The 23,093-nt window shown below is 34.6% G+C and overlaps 1 protein-coding gene and 1 long non-coding RNA gene across 7 annotated transcripts in view; both read right to left on the reverse strand.

Annotated features, from left to right (window-relative positions):
- Positions 1-23,093, reverse strand: part of kndc1 (kinase non-catalytic C-lobe domain containing 1) — a 56,749-nt gene that overhangs the window by 19,963 nt on the left and 13,693 nt on the right. For 3 of the 6 annotated variants that reach the window (XR_010546992.2, XR_010546991.2, XM_065296265.1), the window contains exons 9-23: positions 22,884-22,955; positions 22,607-22,668; positions 22,368-22,526; positions 22,150-22,227; positions 16,502-16,592; positions 16,187-16,367; positions 15,488-16,038; positions 15,026-15,164; positions 11,023-11,333; positions 10,309-10,646; positions 7,043-7,075; positions 1,839-1,932; positions 1,635-1,732; positions 976-1,166; positions 782-892 (exon numbers count right to left, since the gene is read on the reverse strand). Coding sequence is in view for 4 of the 6 variants with exons in the window: in XM_065296265.1 (XP_065152337.1) it covers positions 782-892; positions 976-1,166; positions 1,635-1,732; positions 1,839-1,932; positions 7,043-7,075; positions 10,309-10,646; positions 11,023-11,333; positions 15,026-15,164; positions 15,488-16,038; positions 16,187-16,367; positions 16,502-16,592; positions 22,150-22,227; positions 22,368-22,526; positions 22,607-22,668; positions 22,884-22,955 (2,509 nt within the window). In the remaining 2 variants the exon portion in view is untranslated. Of the gene's footprint in view, positions 1-781; positions 893-975; positions 1,167-1,634; positions 1,733-1,838; positions 1,933-7,042; positions 7,076-10,308; positions 10,647-11,022; positions 11,334-15,025; positions 15,165-15,487; positions 16,039-16,186; positions 16,368-16,501; positions 16,593-22,149; positions 22,228-22,367; positions 22,527-22,606; positions 22,669-22,883; positions 22,956-23,093 lie in introns of those variants that run through there. The other 3 variants (XM_065296266.1, XM_065296267.1, XM_065296268.1) reach the window with 3 other exon arrangements.
- On the reverse strand, positions 2,026-6,056 carry LOC135786735 (uncharacterized). The gene is made up of 5 exons (XR_010546990.2): positions 5,537-6,056; positions 5,251-5,335; positions 4,776-4,850; positions 3,280-3,337; positions 2,026-3,158 (listed from the first exon to the last, which is right to left on the reverse strand). It is a non-coding gene; the product is annotated as an uncharacterized lncRNA (long non-coding RNA).

Below are 23,093 nucleotides of genomic sequence, written 5' to 3' on the forward strand. Positions count from 1 at the left end.
ACGCTGGCGGTGAAAGAGTTAAGTGCATGCATTGAAAAAAGATAGGTATGTATTAATTTGTCTAAGTTGAGGTAAGAACATAGTAAAATATTGAAAAATGGTGGTGTTTTCTTTTAAGAAATTTGTTTTGATAGTTATTCTGGATTAAATATTACTCAAGCTGTGTAGGCAACTTCTATGTCATCCTGATTCTGTCAATCAAAAATTAAAATTAAAATATAATCAGACATTCATCTATCAGGAAACTTTCATAAATTGTTATAAAAAAAAACTAAAAACTAAAGTTTAATTTAATGTGGACAATGTTTTAATAATATTACACTGCCTTATAGAGAGAATTTAAGTATTTACTTAGAAAAGGTACAGTGTGGGTTTTTAGCGGCATCTAGTGGTGAGATTACGAATTGCAACCAACAGCTCATCCCTCAATTTCGAAACGCATGGAGATGCTACGGTAGTTGTCACAGGACAAACCTGTCATTGTCTGAGAAAACGTAGTGTCAAAACGCACTTCATAGAACAGTTTGTCGATTTAGGGCTACTATAGAAACATGACAGCAACTTCCATTTAAGGTGACCCGCAATGTATATAGATAAAAACGGCTCATTCTAAGGTAATAAAACAATACAGTTCATCATGTAAGGTCTTTATACACCACTTATGATATAATTATGTATATTATATTATATTGAATTTCTGTCAAGAGGTCCTTCTAAAAGTCCCACATTGCACCTTTAATACATGACTGTTTGGGAAATAAAAGGAATTTGTTATTCAAACCCCAGTGTGTTGTTAAATTTGTTCATAAGAAACTCCAGGAGCTCTTCAGATGTGCAGAAGTAGCGATATGTGTAGAAAAACTGTTGAATATATCCGTCAGCATAAGCGTTCCTGTTAACATCAAAACATCAATGTCTAATAACACAAATACTACCAGGAAAACTCAAGTGAGTTTATCTTGTAGATCCACAGACCTGGCGTACAAGTAAGCCATCAGACCTTTGGCTGTAGCGTTCATGAGCGGACAACATTTTCCTCTGCGCTCCTCACAGATCAAAGTTAAAACTGAAGGATCCTCAGTGGTAGACTGCAGGTGTAGAGGCGCCGCTTCACAAATAGCCAGAGAAGACAAGAGAGACAAACCCCACTGATCCACTGACAAAACCTACATCAGCAACATATTACAGTCATCCACACATCATATAATACCATAAACTATACAAGATCATGTTGGTTAGCTTCATGCAGTTATAACCCCATTAACCCTTATCACAGTAAATCACAATGCTTTATTGCTTTTATTAAATAGACACAAGCAATATAACCAATAACAATAGATAGTAATTATTAAATACTTAAAGGGGACATTTCAAAAGACTTTTTAAAGATGACAAATAAATCTTTGTGTCACCAATATGTGAAGACTTAGCTCAAAATACCATATAGATAATTTATTATAACATGTTAAAATTGACACTTTTTAGGTGTAAGCAAAATGTGCGGTTTTGGGTGTGTCCCTTAAAATGCAAATGAGCTGATCTCTGCATTAAATGATAGTGTTGTGGTTGGATAGTGCAGATTAAGGGGCAGTATTATCCCCTTCTGACATCACAGGGGGAGCATTGGCACAAACCTTTAGATATTGCTTCACTGAATGTAGAAACTCAACTTTAGTTCGGAGTTCATCAAACTGCAGCTTTATTTTTGACATCATTACCTTCGTCTCTGAACCTTCAAAGAAAGAAGCAGAGTTCAAATAACCACAACCCTGACGGATGAAGATCACCCAAGAAATACATCACTAATAAACATCGTATTACTGCTTTTAAACACGCACCTTTATTTCTTTTCTCTTGGTTTATTAGCTTGTAGTAGAAATTTCTGGTCTTTTTCAGATTTCTGCTTTCTATGACCAGCTGCTGGTGAAGCTCCTGTTAAAAAGAGAGTAAAGCGTTTAGTTTAATGATCATGTTGGAAGGATCCAGGTTTGGCGTCCCAGGTGAAAAAGAAATATATTTAAATAGTATTTTTTGGGACATACTTAATATATTTAAAAGCTACTATACTAAATGCATATTAAATGTATTATATTGAACCCACTTCAAATATATTAAATGCATTTCAAGATATATTTAAAGTCAATTTTAATCTATTTGCATTATATTTAATATATTGAAATTGTGTTAAATTGGAACAACTTCAAATATATTTAGTGCAATTTAAGTGTACTTCTTTAAAATTCATTTGAAATGCACTTCTCATACACTTAAAAATACAGTTAGAATACATTTAAAGCTTAATTTAACTGTGCTTTAAGAACACTTTAATAGTACTTCAGCATATTAGAAATATACTAGCATTACATTAATAGAAATGTATTAGCATTACACTACTATTTTATTATAAAGCTGTTTTTAATATTTAAAATGTTATATTAAAATCATTAAATTTTAAGACACATACACAGATTTTGAATACAGAACAATTTAATATACTTCATATTGTGTTGTGTACATTACAAAAATACCTAAAGTAAATTAATCAAGCACAGAGACATACATAATCTCTTGACCAAAGAGAAACATATAAAACAAATATCAGAGAAATGCAATTACAGAGCTACTTCTATCAAATTGTACAACATTAACATTAAATGTATTAATGAAAAGTACACTATGAATATGCAATCACTAAATATTCATAAGCAATGATTATATAATAATCATAATGTAATTCTCTGCATAAAAAGTTAATGAAAAAAAATGTTTAAGTGCAATTTAAAGACGGAGTGCACAATGTTTGAAAAACGCTTTGTAAAAGGAAATTGGGCCGACTACCAAAACACACTTTGTAGCCAACCAGCAGTAAGGGGCGTGTCTACTAACTGACATCCTTGCCGGGGTTGCGTATGTGTGTGGTGGCTCTATCAAAAGAAGGTCCCGATTCTATTGGGGTAGAGGCATGTTTGTTTAGGTAATTTCAAATGTTAACATTGGCTTTCAAAAATAGTGCACTCTGCCTTTAACCAACTTAAGATAAACCTATAAAAAGCTGAACTAAAACACAAAACAGTTTAGATGTCACATGTTTAAGTGGAGGGTGACTTCTTCTTGCAATTCAGACACCGTAGTAATTGAAGACTGCTTTATCACACGGGCTGTGAAAAGGAAACAGAATATACCAATTAACCAATAATGAATGAACATTTGGATATCCATGTTTAAAATAAATTGGCATAGATATGCATGTATGGAAGTTTTGTTAACTTCTCAGTTTACCTTTTAAAGCTTTGACTGTGTCCTCATCAAGCGTGTCAGTTTTATCTGTCAGAGCACTCTACAAGTGGGAATGAAGATAGGATTAGAACAGGCTCATGAAATAAAGCAACCTGTGTGTATTACAGGATATGTTTTACATTGATAATTGTGTTTTATTTGAACCTAGATCATTTTCCATTGTTTGTCTATTGTGGTCTTGCAAACTTAAGGTTCACCTCTGTTTAAGGAGATTTAAGGAAATCAGAAATGATGCCAAACAGGGCTCCAGACTGCTATCAAATGGTGGCATTTTGCCACCTAAATTTGAGAGTGTGCCACTGAATTTTACATCCGGTCGCACATGTGCGACCAGCAAATTTGACCTTTTTTTTTGTGATATGACCACTGATCTATATAAATGACTGGATTGGAACGCTTGACGTAACTGCGTGAGTTGAAGCCAGCGCAGAGTTCGAGCCGCCATCTTGGTATACCCAACCGGCAGAGAGCGTCATTGACTTCCATTCAAAATCATGATCAAAATTTACCCCCTTTACAGCGTATCAGTTACACAAGGTTAATTTTTAGGATATGTGTACGTTAATTATTTGTTAATTCTGGTGTTATTTGCAATGTTTATGTTTTAATCGGGCAGGATAATGGATTTATAAAAAACCGTTAAGGTGAGTGTGTCTGCTGCATTTGCTAATGACACGGGTATAAATAAAGTTTTTTTTGACATTCAGCTACACTGTGACGGTCAGCGTTATATCTCTAAATAAGTTTAGGTAACATGTAAGTTAAGATAACATAATTACAAAACTAGCAAATTATTGCATGCACATACTGTACAAAGCATGATTATTTATTTAGATTTCAGAATGAGCACGTTTATTGTCACTAATACTAAATATGCTGTGGTCTGTCTGCTGATCTGATACTGTAATAAAGATGAATGTATAATAACTGTTTAAAATGCAAAATGTACAACTTTCAGTAAATAACTATTTACATGCTTTGGACGTTTGTGTTGTAATAATGTACAGGGTAACTTCAGATATAAAAACGAAGATGAGTAAAGTGATGTTTTATCACTAAAATCTGATAACGTCCATTGATTAAATAGAACGTTTGGGTATACCAACATGGCGGCGCGGTGGCTTCACAAGTGTGACGTCATGTGCAATCCAGTCATTTATATAGATCAGTGGATATGACACTAATCTGAAACAGCACATTGTACTTTCTGAATCTATAATTAAAGTATTTATTAGTAATACAGTCTAAATTAGTAGACATGTGAATATTTGGTTAGCATGTTGTTTTACCGTGTGTGCCCCTAAATTTTCTGGTTGCGCCCCTAAAATTTTCAGTTGGGGGCCACTGTGCTCCTAGTAAAAACAGTTAGTCTGGTGCCCTGCCAAATGGTGCAATGATGACTAGGCCAAGTCCCTTACAGCTTTACAATAAAAAAACGTTTTTTACAAGAATAATTCAAAAGGACAGAAATTAGCCACCTGGAATGGATGTGTTGCAAACGTTTTTCTTCACTCCACATTTGCCCCGATTCAAAAATGTCAATAGCAGTTGATCTGAAAAACAACAGGCAGGTAAATGATGATTAATGATTTGTTTTCGTTTTAAGATTTACTTACCCCGAGTACAATATATTAAGACAATATAATATAATCAAACCCAGCCTCGGCAGTTTTACAATCTCTCATAAAAGTATCCCTTCTTACAATGTCATTTTTGTGTCCATATGTAATTAGAAATACATTTAAAAATAAACAAAAAGACAATAAGGTTGTCAAGATTGAACTGATATAAACATTAGCCATTGAACATTACTGGAGTTATAATAACCATATGGTCATATCATGGTATTTTCAGGTAAGACAGCTCAAACATTCATTTTAAACTAACGTTAGCGTTGCAAGAGAAACATTAGAAAAACTTAAACGTGAAATCAAATAGCAACAACAAACTTACCACCAAGAATAAGTCTTTCTATGCGCTATGTCTTCATTTGTTCCTGTCTACTTGGGATCTGGTTGGTCATATTTATGTCGCTGTGCTAAAAAAAAAGAAAGGTTTTAATGATTTCTGAAATGCTTAAGAGAAATGCCTAACGTTAGTCAGAAAATAAAGATGTTCCAATTACCACACGCAACACAGACATAACGTTACATAAAGAAGCTGGGTTAAATGTAATGTAATGTTTTACTTATTTAATAGTTAACTAAATAAAGAAATGTGAAAATCTGTCATCACTTACCCTCGTGTTATCTCGTTCATCTCCAAACAAAAAGCGAAATACTTTTTCCCTCAACGTCAGATCCACTAAAACTGCTCATATTTTAAATCGAGTTGTTTTATCTTAGTCCTCTGGTGAAATATGATCGCCGATTAATTAAATAAATACGTTTAATGCAGAGTCGCCATCTAATTTAACAGTTTATACGTTTAATGCAAGCAACCGCATGCACCGTGAACAACTGAACTAAACTGAACAAGTTTCAAATAGCACCGTGACGTGTTACTATGACAACAACCAATCAGGTTTAGTCACGTGTGTCACGTGTGTTGTTTGAAATTAAACAAGTAAGATTTTGAAATTAAACAAGTAAGATTTTAAGCAAATCTTTGAAAAAATAGCTTATTGTGCAATCGGAATGATATAATGTTGAAAGGCTTGAGGAAAGTTCAATGTTAGCTTATTACAATTAATGAATCATGTTTTGAAAAAAGTATGTTTTATCCAAATATACTAAAACTTCACTAGAAGTACATTTGTGTTTAGCATATTTCTTACAAGTGTAATTATGCATATATTTATTACCAGCATACTTTTAGTACACTTAATATAAATACATTAAAAATATTCTTAAGTTTAGCATATTTCTTAAAAATGTAATAAAGCATATATTTATTACCAATGTACTTCTAGTACACTTAATACAAATACATTAAAAATATTCTTAAGTTTAGCATATTTCTTAAAAATATAATTAAGTATATATTTATTACCAATGTACTTCTAGTACACTTAATATAAATACATTAAAAATATTCTTAAGTTTAGCATATTTCTTAAAAATGTAATTAAGTATATATTTATTACCAATGTACTTCTAGTACACTTAATATAAATACATTTAAAATATTCTTAAGTTTAGCATATTTCTTAAAAATGTACTTAAGTATATATTTATTACAAGTGTACTTCTAGTGTACTTTTAAAAAATATGTTTAAATGCAATTTAACGTATTTTTAATACACTTCAAATAAGTATGTTGGAAATACAAATGTATTATAAACATACTATTTGTATTTTAAGTATATTTTTAATACATTAAATACTACGTCTTTTTGACCTGGGGTATATATTATTAGGATGAAATTTGTCTTTCTGTATTGACAGTGTTCACTATTACGACTCTCTGTATCTGTTACTACGGCAACAAAGATCGATGGTTGATGCTTTGATGTAAGGAGAGACAAACTAAGCCTTCTGCATGTGAGACCAGAGGTCATAAAAACACCTCTTTACTGTCATCAAAGAACCACACTCATCCCACTGATATACGGCCATAAATAATGTATTGCCCACTTTGTAACACATCGCCATATGATGTAACACCTTCATATTGTGAAAATTATTCTTCATTTAAATGACACATCGCATGTTTAATCGCATGTTATGTAGAGGTGATGTTAAGTATAAATGCATTATTCCCTAAAGATTAATAAAGATTGTTCGCTAAACAAACAGTACTGTACCTGCTCAGATTGTGGCGCTATGAAATGTTGGTCCTTTGGTACAGTTAGCATTAAATAAACATTGAAACATCACATTAGAACAAATTACAGACGGGACACAAGCAAACACACTCAAACACAAGGACTAGTTAATCTCACTTAAACCTGTCAAAACAAGCAAGGGTCAAATTTTACTTACTGTAGGATCAATGCAAAATGATATTGATCTTAAAGCTAATGAAGACTATTTGAGCACTGTTGAGATATTTTGATATTATTTGCACGACTTATTTATTATGGTAATAAATATGTGGATAAATAAACCATGCTTATTATTTACATTATGCATTGTATATATTATAGTAGTCTTTGCACTACATATAGTCTTTATATTTTTTTATTTTTTTTATACAAATGTAATATAAAATAATGTATAACAGTGATAAAGATCATCATTGATATTAATAAAAACATTCAATTATTACAGTTATTTGACTTAATTCAAAACAAAACCATCTTAATAGATCTAAAGGTGTACTGCATTTTCTTTACACAAATTTTGAAAGTTTTTTTCTCTCAGTACAGATTTATGGAATAAATTTCCCGCCAAATGTATTGAGGTCAATGTTCAAAAAATAATATGCGTGAATGAAAAAATAATAAGCGCAAATTTGATCTTTAAACAGAATTAAAATTAAATTGCACAAAACTGAAAAACGAATGCAAAGTTATCCAAATTGCATACAAAATGACATTTTCTTTGTTTATATTACTCCTTTATTTCTTCTCTCTAATATTTTCTGCTCATATTTATTTGTTTTGTATGCTTGTGCTGTTTTTATTCTCGCTCTTATTTCCACACTCTGCGCTTGCTTTTCCAAAAGTTGCCGTTAGAGTTTCATGCAAATCAGGGCGGACTTAAGCGTCACCATTGGTCCGCTAGTTGTAGATTGACAGCTCCTTTAGCCACTCAGTTGAAGAGGAAGTTGACGTCACTCCAGTGCGACTCCCGGCTGCATAGTCGTGCAGGAGAGGATGGATAACCGTCAGCTGGCAAATATTAGACAATTAAATATCATTAAACAAAATATTGTTAGTGTTTGACAGAAATACACTTATGTCTGTTGTGAGTACTCTTTGTCAGTTCTTTAAGATAATGTGTCATCCAAGTAAATGAAAGTCTGTTAACACGAATCCTTTTAGCTAGTTTAGGTTTAGGCAGTGGAGTGAGTCTTTGCAGTTTAAGGCTAAAATGAATTACATACATTGGCTTTACACATTCTATGCTCAGTACACTATAATGATAAAGTGATAATAGTTAAGTTATGTGCAAACGTATACAGTATAAAACAAAAAATATTACGATATCATAAGCATTCAGACCTTTCATAGATGGCTGTCTGCTTTTTAGGACAAATATATTTATGAAATTACCATTGGTAGACTTCAGCCAAGTTGTACATCTGAACGATCTTGACTAAAAAAAAACATAATAGCAAACGGCCTGAATATCAGTGTGGTGCTTCAGGTTTTTATTTTGAATAAATGTACAGTAGTTATAACATGTTATAAAAGGAAGCTTTGTGTTTAACACTACTGTAGGGGATTTCCCAATATTGATAAGAAATAAAGCATTTTCAAACCAATTGCTTTTGTTTTATTTTCAGACCCATTGTGTTTACTCGGGCATTACATTATTTGTATTAATACAAATAAATAATAAATAATTCAACTCAACAATACAGAAAAGGCTTTGTTTATTATCTGTGCTAGGAACTTCATAACCGAGTTAAATGACACAAATTAAAATAACTGTATGCTAAATTTACATAAATTATAAACTGATGCTTTAAGCTCCAATCCAGTAAGCTGCACAAAATAAAACTAATATATACAATCTCTGAATTGTGAATTTCCATTAATAGTCTTTATTGAGCCAATATTCATATTCTGACAGCATACAAAGAAAATAAGTTTAAAAACACTGCATTACTTTCTTGCATATGACGTGTGTGAATAAATAGATACACATAATATTCCTTAAATATTGGACATATATAAATATTGGACATAAGGAGATTGGTTTAAAGATGTTTAAAATCTCCAGCATGTCTCTTGATGTGTCAGTGCCAGAACACAGAAATGGATCAAAGTAGCCAGATTTAGTGCAAAGGTTTATTTATCTCCACATATATTAAGATTATTAGGTGACAGGCAGGGTTGTAGAAAGGCTACATGTGTTTCAAACTGTACACGGGAAGGCACGTGTACAGTGTACAGTTTTATAGGACCTGTTGCAATAAGACCACGTAATATTGTGCCAAAACGTTTGCAATATAAACGTAAAAACAAATATATAAACATGCATTTAAATCCAGCACAAAAATGCCACTGTGAGTGTATAATGAGCACATTAAAAGCAAAAGTATTCATATAACGTCATTTAATGTCTCGTATTACAATAAATATAGCTCTCATGACTTCACATAACAGCATAAATTCATGAATAAACATAAAGAAGCAGGATTGATATGCAAACTGTACTATTATTACTTAAATAAAGGTAATATTACTGAAGTAAACTTTGAGGTAAATACGCTAAGCGCTAACCGCTAAGTGTAACTAAGCTCAATAACAGTAGAAAAATTCAATTTTCTCTCAAAACGGACTCTATAAATGCCAATAATTATATTTAAAGAAACTGTACATGCATACTTCACTACCGGTGAATATACAAAAAGTTATCTGAAATTATCAAAGCCCATCTGACGGTTATCCATCTTCACCTGCACGATCGCCTGCTTTGAGTCGCACCGAAGTGACGTCAACACCCTCTCTTCGACTGATTGGCTAGAGGAGGAGCTGTCAATCTAAAACTAGCGGACCAATGGCGACACTTAAAGTCTGCCCTGATTTGCATGAAACCCTAACTGCAACTTTTGGAAATGCAAGCGCAGAGTGTGGAAATAAGAGCAAGGGAAAAACAACACAAGCATACAAAAAAAATTAATATGAGCAGAATATATTAGAGAGAAGAAAAAAATGAAAAATATAATCAAAGAAAACGTCATTTTGTATGCAATTTGGATAACTTTGCATTCGTTTTTCAGTTTTGTGCAATATAACTTTAAATCTGTTTAAAGTTCTGATTTGCGCTTATTATTATTTTATTCATGCATATTATTTTTTAATCCGTGACCTCAATACATTAGGCGGGAAATTTATTCCATACAGATTTAAGCTGCTTTGTTTTAAAAAATACCTGATGCATAGATGTATGACCCTACCTGTGATTTTTCCTCCAGTGTGGGTGATTTACAGTGACTGCTGAGTTTCTGTGCATAATTTTTCACATCCTGGTTAAAGCAGTCCTCTCCATACAGCGCCAGGGCCCAGGCTGAACCACGAGGATCCATGTTGATGGAGAAGGTCCGGTCAGACATCAAAGAGTCCGAATCGTCCATGTCTGTTACTGAGCACTCAGGTGTGAACTGATGACTTCTGCCTTCCTCCAGCTCGCCACTGTGCCATAGGGTTTCAGCTCCAGAAACAAACTCACCTGCGCCCCCTTCTGGATCTGTGCTGAACTGAGCCATCAGGATAGAGGAGCCCTGCTCATTCACATCTAACATAAAGACAAGACAAAGAAAGAGTCTATTTAAAACTTAAACAAGTGTGTAATACAAAGACCATAAATAATGATGAAAACATAACTGTGCGTGTTTGTAAAAGAGCAATGATAAGCACTCATCTCCATGTATCCGAACAAAAATAATAACGTTTTGTCTAAGGCTGTACTTATTTGGCATTCAATTATCAAATATTAGCAAGATTACATACAAGAGAATACTAAAACAATGACTAGTTGTAATTCATAACAATTAACCAGCAGTTGTGTGGCCTGTATGATGTCTGTCAAGAAGAAAAGCACTTTTAAAGACACAGTAACTTTAATATTGTTCTCATTTTTTGATTTTTCAGATACAGGAGTGGTGTCTTACCTTGACTATCATACTGAAGAGTCTCTGATATCATCTCCTGTATGTCTTGCCTCCCGAAAGCATTCCTGCTTCCAAACACAGTTTCCTTTGGCTCACATTCATCTACTGTTTCTCTGATTTTTAAGGTGTTCGGTGTTTTGATCTTCTGTAGGTTTTCCTGTGGTGCTGGATGAGCTGAAGGCTGGGTCGAGCACAGGGTGTTACTGTGGTAAAGTAGACCGTTTTCTTGACTGGTATAACTGCATCTGACACACTGGAGTGATACTGATCCCCTTTTTACAGCATGTAAAGAGCACTGTTGAGCAGAGCCACTGAGAGAGAGAGAGAGAGAGAGAGAGAGAGAGAGAGAGAGAGAGAGAGAGAGAGAGAGAGAGAGAGAGAGAGAGCACAAACTGAGCAAACACACAGTCCAAAAACTCTGAAACAGACCTTCACACATCTCTGTCAAAGGTAAAAATGTCCTGCGCACCTGTAGTCTGAGGCCTCATGTGATACCTGTGCCGCTGTTTAACTTTGTTGCTTCCCTTAAAAGTTATTTTATCGACTAAAGCCTCTTCTCTCTGACAGCATGTGACCGGCTATGAGAAAGAGACTATTGTGTCCAACACCACACGACAACAACAGCGCCTCACATCTCTCATCTTCATGTGATCCCCTACAACCTGACAGCTTGAGCCACAGAGGAAAAAGAGGCGAGAAACTTGTGGGTACTGACGTCCCTACTCTTGAGGACACGTCTGATAGATGATGATGATGATGATTTGCTGGAGACACTAAAGTGTTTGTTTAAGGTCTCATGTCCACTCAACTCCATCTGTTTCCATAGGGACCCGCATGGTGAAACTAAAAGCTGTTGAAATGATGCTGTTTTGAATGCAGATGATATGAGGAGTGGTTAAAATGTGACTGAAATTATAATTCAAAGCTACAGGCCGTTTGCCATTTGAGAAAAACATGAACACTGTGTCTTCTATATCAATGTTTTAAAAAGCCGCTATTGTGTCGCTAAAAGAATGCTATTTTGTGTATTTGGTGTAATGCATTGTGTTCATATGGTTAAAACAACACATTATTTTCCACATACCGTACATTATTGTTGCTCCTCTATGCCATGCCTCTCTGTAACGCGTCAAATTCTACAAAGCTTATAGTTCTGGAAATTGTGTGCTCTGATTGGCCAGCTATCCAGTGCGTTGTGATTGGCCGAATACCTCAACCCAATTAAGGTCTATTATGGGTATGACCGCTGTGTCCATGTCAACTCGCTGCGAAAGAAAACTGTTGCATACAATTGCGTTCATTGTAGTCCAAGAAAAGAGATTTCAGTTGGAGAAATCGCTTCATCATAGACTCTGGGATTCGTAACTTTGCACATTGTTAACATGTACTAACACAGACTTACACACTAAAAAAAGTACAGTAAAATCATGAAATGAAAAATAGGGTTTCTTTAAAATCAATACACCTCATTCAGCCTGCCACTATGTTGATTCCAAAACGAGGCTGTGAGGGATGAAGATCCAGAGTGTGCGCTTTAAGCCTATTGTTTTGATGATAGTCATTCAGCCATTAAAACACAGAAAACACATAATTTTACAAATTTCAACAGGACAAAGAACCTTAGAAATCATGGATTGTTAAAATGAGAAGGGACATAATTTTGAGATAAGAGCAGCGCAATGTGTACATAAAATCTGTTTTATTATTAGCCTGTTGGCTAATCACTAATTTCTAATGTTGTAAAGACTAATATATTCCTACAAATAATTACATATCTCGAATCATACAGATTACAAAAAACGCAAGGCATGAATACATTACAGAGCACCTATTGTCCGATTCACGTTTTTACATTTCCTTTGGTGTACATGTTAACGATATGCCAAAGGTACATAAACCGAAGTAAACAATAACGCTAGTTATAGTCTTCAACGTAAATATCTTTTCATGGACTAAAACACATGGAATTTAGGCGACAGTTTACTTCCTGGGATTGGTGATGTAGAGAAGACGGACATTATCATAATCCCTCCCGCTTCGGACTCAGCCTGTAAGTTAACTCCTGTTAGCATTGCATTGTGACCAAATCTTTCAAACATGGTAAGGAGCTTTAGCCTGGTTAAAACCTGACCATTCTCAGTAGTAACTGAGTTATGGTCTGGCAAAGCTTCATAGATAAATCATTTCCAAATTGGCGTCACCCAAGGACGTCTCTCAAATGCCTTTGTGTCCAATTGGATAGATCTAAAACCAATCACAGCGATGAAGGAGATGACGTTTGCAGAGCTATATCAGACTTTTGACGGATCCAGTTGGTAAGACAGGGATAACATCTTTTTTTTAGATATGAAGGCTTCGAATGTTGTTCTATCCTCGGGTTTTAACGAAAAGGAAAAGTTTAAATCGCTTAAAACTTGAACGAGTAATGTTCCGTCGCTGCGCTGTTGTCATCGTGTAAAGCCTGCCCCAATGTTCTGATTGGTGCCGCGATTTCTCGACATTAGAAATGGGCTTGAATTGCCTCTTTGCCAGACTACTTGCAGAACAAATCTAAATTTGCCGGAAGTTGTCTGGGTTTCCCAGGCTAAAGGAGCTGACGTCAGAGGTATTCAGGCCAATCACAACATACAGATTAGTGGGCCAATCAGGGACACAGCGCTTTCAAATCCATGCATTTTAGGAAGAAAGTGCAATCTGGAGCTACAAAAATTTACACTGAAAAAATGATTCATTCAATTTACTACATTTTTAAGGTAAGTGGTTGCAATTAATTTATTTAAGCTACATTTTAACAAAAGTTTTTTTTTATACATTTTTTTGTAGCTTTAATAAATTGATTGCAACCACTTACCTTAAAAATTTTAGTACATTTATTTAATAATTTTTTCAGTGTACGGTATGTGGAAAATAATGTGTTTTTTAACCATTAACCAGGCGAACACATTGTATTATACCGAATACACAAAATAACGTTGTTTTTAGCAATGAAATAGGTGCACTTTAAAAACTTTACTCTGTTAAGGTTTTTTAAACACATTTACCGGAATCAACAGAAGCAGGATTAATTATTAACTAAATAACATTTGAAGAGTTTTGTTGCAAAACGAGATAAATCCATTTTTTATCATTTTTGTCAAAACATGTTTATTATTATGTTATCATGTTATTGTGTTGTTTTATGGTGCTAATTAGCTGTATTTTTTAAGTTATGAAGGTTTAAATCAAAACAAACCAAATGCAGTTGAATTGATATTAATTGGAATGCACAACCAAAAAACAAGATTTCTGAACAATTAAAAAAACAGATTTATCCCGTTTTGCAATGAAACTCTTCATTTGTATACAACCTTGGGGGTTTATATGGTGTTTTACTTCTAACAATACTTGCACAACAAACTATCACGTAAATAGCTTGTTTTCAAGTCAATCATACGTTATTAAGTTCATATTTATCTCTTGAAAAAAAAAATACATGGGACATACTCTTATGTTCTATACAAGCTGAGATGTATACTATTTGTTTTTATAAAATATTGTATTTTTGCACTATATTGGTGTTTAAAAAAAAGGTAAACCTGCTTACAACACAAGAAAACAGACATTATGTACACAATGCATAGCGCATCTAAAAATTAAGTAATGTATCCGTTCTAATTTTAACAATCCACGTTTTTGGAGGTTCTTTGTCCTGTGGAAGTATGTAAAATGTTTTTGCATTTTTTTATTTTATGACCAGAATTTTTGATAAAAAACAATTGGTTTAAAGTGCACGCTCTGGTGTCCATCACAGCCTCAGTTTGGAATCAACATATTATATTATTAATGTAATAATGGTACATGATCAGTGCACTGACAACCTTTCAGATCTTAACGACAGCATACCAATACTAAGGCTATCAAAATAACCTAGCAACACCTTAGCAACCATTATCAACAGCTAAGGTAAAGAATAATCTAGTTTATCTTGTGTAAGAATAAGAATGTGAGAAGAGCTGATACTCACAGAAGACACGACTGATGATGAATCAGACAGTATAACACATACAGAAACTCCTGACTCCAGTACAGATCACTGAACTTCTCAGTTATTACTTCACAAAAGATCTCAAACTGAAGGTTCTTTAAAGAGAAAATGAAGTCAGCTAAAAAGAAAAGAAATCACAGGTCTGTTGTTTAAAACAACCTTGGCTTTAGAAAATTAACCATATACATTTAGCTGCAAGCACTACAGAGGGCCAAACACAACATTTGGACGATTAAGAATTTAGGAAGATACAATAAAGGATATAGGATGCATTTCAAAATATATTTCAACAATGATGGCAATGCAGATATTAGTAGATCGTATGTGAGATTTTAACTGGGCAATCTTGAGCAGCCTTGTTCATTTCCAATTCAATATACGAAAGGGTTAACTTGAAAAAAAGATCATAATTAAGCGAACGGTACAGATGGAATCGATTACCCATGGCCACATCTTCAACTCCATTCTCCAGGTATCCATCAAACACAAATTCAGCTCTAAGCAGATCAATGAGCTGTTGTAAACAGGAGCTTTGTGATGGAGCAGCATGCTTTATAGATTGAGCTTTACTATTTTTCCTTTGATGACTCCTTTCAGGAGACACAGAAGAATCTTGGTCTGTATCAGAACCGCTTTTATTCGTAATATTGTCATCTGCTTGTCTAAAAGACAGTTTAGTGAATTTCTTGTTTAGCAGTTGTTCACTTAAGGGATCCAGGCCTGTGATTGGCTGAGGCACAGTGATCTGAACAGGAAGTAGGGTCAGATGTCCTGTCCGAGGGTCCTGATGTAACAGGAAGTTATTGCAAATCCCATGATCACAAGGCAAGGTGAGGAAATCTGACTGTCCTTCGGTCGTTTGGGGAGCAGCTGGAGGTGGAGAATTCAGAAGAGTCTTACTGCTGGATGAAGAGGAATACCAGTCCGTCTTTGAGAAATCTTTACCAGCTTCATCATCCTCGAAATCGCTCACTTCCTGAAAACTTTCAACCCTTGAAAATCAAAAAAAAGTTTAAAGGTATAGGACACATATCTCTACATGCAATTCAGCCCAAACTTTTAGAAAATCTACAATGCATCATTAGTTTTTGGAACACACTTGCTGTTATGACTAATTTTTGTCAGTCTAAAAAGACATACCGATCTGATTCAGGATCAGTCAGGGTCTTTTGCTCTTGGGTCAGAACTATGGGACTGAAGTGTGTAGCAGAAGAGGTGAAAGCCTCAGGCAGTGTAATGTTGGTGGAGATTGAAGGGTTGATATGAGGAACAGGACCGATTACAGGGACCAATCGGCCCTCGCTGGCCAATGGGACAAAACCTGTGAGAAACACAACAAGATCTGTACAGGTAGATCAATACTTAACAAATGCGAGTGTGATGGGATTCAGTGATGAGTGCTTACATAACACAATAGTGTAAAGTGGCAGAATGAGAGTTTGTGTTTACTCTCACCTGTCGGATCTTCTCCCAAGTGTGGATCAGATGTGTTTTCAGCACACTCAGGAGAAGATGCTTCCTCTGTACCTCTAGTCCCATTGAACGCCTTCAATGAAAATAACATTGGTCATCAGAAATGTGGTGAGCAGGGTTCATGCATTAAGATAGGATAGAGTTACAGAGGAGGGTTTATTATGCAAGCTCTATATTTGTGTTAGTGCTTCTTCACATGAATAATATGAGAAACATTTACATGAATCTATCAGGGTGATGTTATTAAGAGCAAAGGAAACAGTGAGGAGACAAAGTTCATCAAGTAGGGCTGGGGCCGGTTGCATAAGCTTCTTAGACTAGTCTTAAAAGTCAGTCATCTATTTTTTTCTTCAAGACTGATCATAACTGTTTTAAGTATGTTACATAAAATGGTAGATGGGTCTAATTTAAAGGTCACGTTCTTCCTGATCCCGTTTTTAAAACCCTAGTTAGTGTGTAATGTTGCTATAATATCATAAATAATAACTGTAAAATGATAAAGCTCAAAGTTCACTGCCAGGCGATAAAGGCAGAATTCGCCTTTCAAAGCCTACAGCGAACGGCCGGTTTGGACTACAGTCCTCTACTTCCTGCTTTAATGATGTCAGTACAACAGTTTTTTGATTAAACTCTGCCCACAGGAATACGTCAGTCGCCAGATAAGCTAACAGCAAGCTAAGCTGCTATCGTATCAAAACACACTAAACAAGCTACACAATAAGAACTCGATACGTATTTCTGAAGGAGGGACTTCACAGAACAAGGAAGACATCAGCCTTTTTTTTGAGGACAGTAAAAACAGGGCTATACAGATAAGTAAATTGTGTGAAAAATACCGCATTTTTTTTACACATGAAACACGAAGGTTATATTGCGCACTGTAAACACAATCAAAGCTTCAAAAACACAAAAAGAACAGGAGCTTAAAATCCCAACTTGCTAGTTAGTCAGACTCGTTCTTAAGAAACTCGTAACTGCATGCTATATTTATGCAACCGGCCACTGGTTTTAAAGACAAGGCTTAGCTAAAGCCACACTATACCTTAGTTAAATTAACTCTTTCCCCGCCATTGATGGGTTATCTCGACAATTAAGAGAAAACATTTTCCTGCCAATGACGCTTTCCTGACAATTTTTTGTTACAGTAATCTGTAATTCTGCTATTATCCACTTACCCAATTTATAAAAAAATGTAAGCAAAAGAAAAAACGAATTAAATTAATTTTAAACTCTGTGTATGTTTTAATAATCGTTCTGTATCTGATCTTTAACAAAATTCCTTTAAAAAAATCTATTTTTTCAGCTTTTTGCTCAAAATTTTGTATTTTTGAAGAAACCTACCCATATTTAAAAGGTTATAAAAAAGAACAAATGAAGATAGGATGAAAGTTTTTTCCTCTTTTGTTTTGTTTGTTTGTTTGTTTGTTTGAAAGCAGAGGGTCTGTTCTTTCATTTGATATATTTGTATTTTTATATATTTATAGAAGAAAATTTTCCTGAAAGGCATTTTGTGAAAATCACACAAAAGGAGTAGCCTTAAAGGAATATTCCATTTTCTTAAAAGAAAAATCCAGATAATTTACTCACCACCATGTCATCCAAAATGTTGATGTCTTTCTTTGTTCAGTCGAAAAGAAATTATGTTTTTTGAGGAAAACATTGCAGGATTTTTCTCATTTTAATGGACTTTAATAGACACCATTAATTAACACTTAAATCAACACATAACAGTTATTTTCAATGGAGTTTCAAAGGACTATAAACGATCCCAAACGAGGCATAAGGGTCTTATCTAGCGAAACGATTGTCATTTTTGACAAGAAAAATAAAAAATATCCACTTTTAAACCATAACTTCTCGTCTAGTTCCGGTCGTGATGCGCCAGCGTGACCCCACGCAATACGTCATGACGTCAAGAGGTCACAGAGGACGAACGCGAAACTCCGCCCCAGTGTTTACAAGTGTATTGAAAGAGGACCGTTCCCACGATGTTGTATGTCAACTGATACTAATTAATGTCTTTGTGTCAGTTTATTGTTTACAATGGTCCGCAAATGTGCGTTTTATATATGTAACACGTGACCTGCCTACGTCACTACGCATTTACGTTAGGTCCCGCTGGACCGGACCTAGACGAAAAGTTGTGGTTTAAAAGTGGATATTTTTTATTTTTCTTGTCAAAAATGACAATCTTTTCGCTAGATAAGACCCTCGTGCCTCGTTTGGGATCGTTTATAGTCCTTTGAAACTCCGTTGAAAAAAACTGTTAAGTGTTGAGTTAAGTATTAAATGTTGGGCTCTATTAAAGTCTATTAAAATGAGAAAAACCCTGCAATGTTATCCTCAAAAAACATAATTTCTTCTCGACTGAACAAAGAAAGACATCAACATTTTGGATGACATGGTGGTGAGTAAATTATCTGGATTTTTCTTTTAAGAAAATGGAATATTCCTTTAAGCATTATCTGTGAAACCGGGGATAAATGAAACAAGTCCAATTATCTACAAAAGAGTAACGTGTGTGGAAAGAATGTAGTTTTTGGGAAGAACAACTGCACTGACTTTCCATATAGTGTGAAGTTTTCAAAAGTGTTAAATTCATGTGTCAGATCCCCGTCATTTCACCGTCTAGGTTAACTATAGAGATGATGTAGTCTAGCTATGAGGAACCCACTGCTAGGCGAAATAAACCTGAATTTGGTTACATGTTGTTTTGGTCAAAATAAGATTTTAAAGATGTCTGAGATGTATGAAATTCAATCATATAAGCAGAGTCAACAGTGAGTACATGGTGTTAGGTGTAGGTTTATGGAATAAATTTCCCGCCTAATGTATTGAGGTCACGGATCAAAAAATAATATGCGTGAATGAAAAAATAATACGCGCAAATTTGATCTTTAAACAGAATTAAAATTAAAATGCACAAAACTGAAAAACGAATGCAAAGTTATCCAAATTGCATACAAAATGGCATTTTCTTTGTTTATATTACTCCTTTATTTCTTCTCTCTAATATTTTCTGCTCATATTTATTTGTTTTGTATGCTTGTGCTGTTTTTTCTCTCGCTGTTATTTTCACACTCTGCGCTTGCTTTTCCAAAAGTTGCCGTTAGAGTTTCATGCAAATCAGGGCGGACTTAAGCGTCACCATTGGTCCGCTAGTTGCAGATTGACAGCTCCTTTAGCCAATCAGTTGAAGAGGAAGTTGACGTCACTCCAGTGCGACTCCCGGCTGCATAGTCGTGCAGGAGAGGATGGATAACCGTCAGCTGGCAAATATTAGACAATTAAATATCATTAAACAAAATATTGTTAGTGTTTGACAGAAATACACTTATGTCTGTTGTGAGTACTCTTTGTCAGTTCTTTAAGATAATGTGTCATCCAAGTAAATGAAAGTCCGTTAACACGAATACTTTTAGCTAGTTTAGGTTTAGGCGGTGGAGTGAGTCTTTGCAGTTTAAGGCTAAAATGAATTACATACATTGGCTTTACACATTCTATGCTCAGTACACTATAATGATAAAGTGATAATAGTTAAGTTATGTGCAAACGTATACAGTATAAAACTAAAAATATTACGATATCATAGGCATTCAGACCTTTCATAGATGGCTGTCTGCTTTTTAGGACAAATACATTTATGAAATTACCATTGGTAGACTTCAGCCAAGTTGTACATCTGAACGATCTTGACAAAAAAAAATAATAATAGCAAACGGCCTGAATATCAGTGTGGTGCTTCAGGTTTTTATTTTGAATAAATGCACAGTAGTTATAACATGTTATAAAAGAAAGCTTTGTGTTTACTGTAGGGGATTTCCCAATATTGATAAGAAATAAAGCATTTTCAAACCAATTGCTTTTGTTTTATTTTCAGACCCATTGTGTTTACTCGGGCATTACATTATTTGTATTAATACAAATAAATAATAAATATTACAACTCAACAATACAGAAAAAGCTTTGTTTATTATCTGTGCTAGCTATAGATGAACTGCATAACCGAGTTAAATGACACAAGTTAAAATAACTGTATGCTAAATTTACATAAATTATAAACTGGTGCTTTAAGCTCCAAAGTATCCAGCAAGCTGCACAAAATGAAACTAAATATATCTGCCAACAATCTCTGAATTGTGAATTTCCATTAATAGTCCTTTATTGAGCCAATATTCATATTCTGAAAGCATACAATGCAAATAAGTTTAAAAACACTGCATTACTTTCTTGCATATGACGTGTGTGAATACATAGATACACATAATATACTTTAAATATTGGACATAAGGAGATTGGTTTAAAGATGTTTAAAATCTCCAGCATGTCTCTTGGTCAGAGCCAGAACACAGAAATGGATCAAAGTAGCCAGATTTAGTGCAAAGGTTTATTTATCTCCACATATATTAAGATTATTAGGTGACAGGCAGGGTTGTAGAAAGGCTACATGTGTTTCAAACCGTACACGGGAAGGCACTTGTACAGTGTACAGTTTTATAGGACCTGTTGCAATAAGACCACGTAATATTGTGCCAAAACGTTTGCAATATAAACGTAAAAACAAATATATAAACATGCATTTAAATCCAGCACAAAAATGCCACTGTGAGTGTATAATGAGCACATTAAAAGCAAAAGTATTCATATAACGGCATTTAATGTCTCGTATTACAATAAATATATCTCTCATGACTTCACATAACAGCATAAACTCATAAATAAACATATAAAGAAGCAGGATTGATATGCAAACTGTACTACTTAAATAAAGGTAATATTACTGAAGTAAACTTTGAGGTAAATACGCTAACCGCTAAGTTTAAATAAGCTCAAAACGGACTCTATAAATGCCAATAATTATATTTAAAGAAACTGTACATGCATACTTCACTACCTGTGAATATACAAAAAGTTATCTGAAATTATCAAAGCCCATCTGACGATTATCCATCTTCACCTGCACGAATCACGATCGCCTGCTGTGAGTCGCACCGAAGTGACGTCAACACCGTCTCTTCGACTGATTGGCTAGAGGAGGAGCTGTCAATCTAAAACTAGCGGACCAATGGGGACACTTAAAGTCTGCCCTGATTTGCATGAAACTCTAACTGCAACTTTTGGAAATGCAAGCGCAGAGTGTGGAAATAAGAGCAAGGGAAAAACAGCACAAGCATACAAAACAAATAAATATGAGCAGAATATATTAGAGAGAAGAAAAAAATGAAAAATATAAACAAATAAAACGTCATTTTGTATGCAATTTGGATAACTTTGCATTCGTTTTTCAGTTTTGTGCAATATAACCTTAAATCTGTTTAAAGTTCTGATTTGCGCTTATTATTATTTTATTCATGCATATTATTTTTTAATCCATGACCTCAATACATTAGGCGGGAAATTCATTCCATATAGGTTAGACATCTATTCAATTTTCCCTGACAGCCCAAATTTTGCCTTGTTTCGGCCTTAACATCTAGGCTGTGTTTAGACGGCTATTAGATGTCTTTTAAACGTAAAAATGCTTGCTGGGTAGGAATGAATATACGTATGAAACAGGCACATAAAACACACCGACAGACAGACAGAGAGAAACTGCTTCCCTGTGAGACTGTAAAGATGTTACGATATACCTGCTGAAATCTGGAAATGAGCTGCACCCACACCATATCTGCATTAGTTCCCCGACGAGAGAGGTAATCACAGCAGCACTGAAATAAAACACATTATAGTGAGTAAAACAACACTGACATCTTTATAGCTCAAGCTTAAAGCCTGTGAAATAACAGCAACTTGAGTAATTACCATAATAACAGAGATGATCATCTATTGTATGACACATCTCAAGTACCTTTTTGACTGTTTCAATTGACGGTCGTTCGATTGGAGTTTTTCTGGCCATCTCCAGCAGAAGTCTCTTGAGTTTTCTGGGCATGGCCAGCTTTTCATTCTGAGAGAGATTAAATTTGGCTGTAGTCCAGAGGATCGCTGCTACCCCATACACACAGGCCTAGAGATGAGATGGGCAACAACTACCGTCAAACCCACATTTATATGAATAGCTCTAAAGCGGTTGCCATAGTGACAAACCTTTTCTGTCGCTATTCCATGCTCTTGATATTCAGGAGCCAGAAAGAATGAATCACAGGAGACTGTAAAAAAACAACAGGTACACAGGCTTATATTAATACACAATACACATAATACACAAAAGTAAACTTTTAAGCATTTAAGCTCCTGACAGAAAATACACCTTAACAAAACGCTTCTTAAAAATGGCCACACATTAATCATAATCGAGTGAATTGTTTGGTTTAACAGCTGTTGAAGTTATCAGTTGCTATGGTAACCACGTGTTCTGTCGTACCTGTGTGTTTAGGTCTCAGAAACAGCATGTCTCCTTCACAGCCCACATACACTGAGTCCAGGCAAAGGTAATCTTTCAATACACAATAGTAAAGTTATTACCCATCTTAAACAAGTAACCAAGTTAACATTTCCTAAATGAGTCTTGGCATTAGTTTGTGTAATAAATGGAGATGAATAGTTGGTAACAGTCTTATGTGTGTGCCCCGAC

Source organism: Paramisgurnus dabryanus, chromosome 20 (genome assembly GCF_030506205.2).
Source record: "Paramisgurnus dabryanus chromosome 20, PD_genome_1.1, whole genome shotgun sequence".
NCBI classification, from domain to species: Eukaryota; Metazoa; Chordata; class Actinopteri; order Cypriniformes; family Cobitidae; genus Paramisgurnus; species Paramisgurnus dabryanus.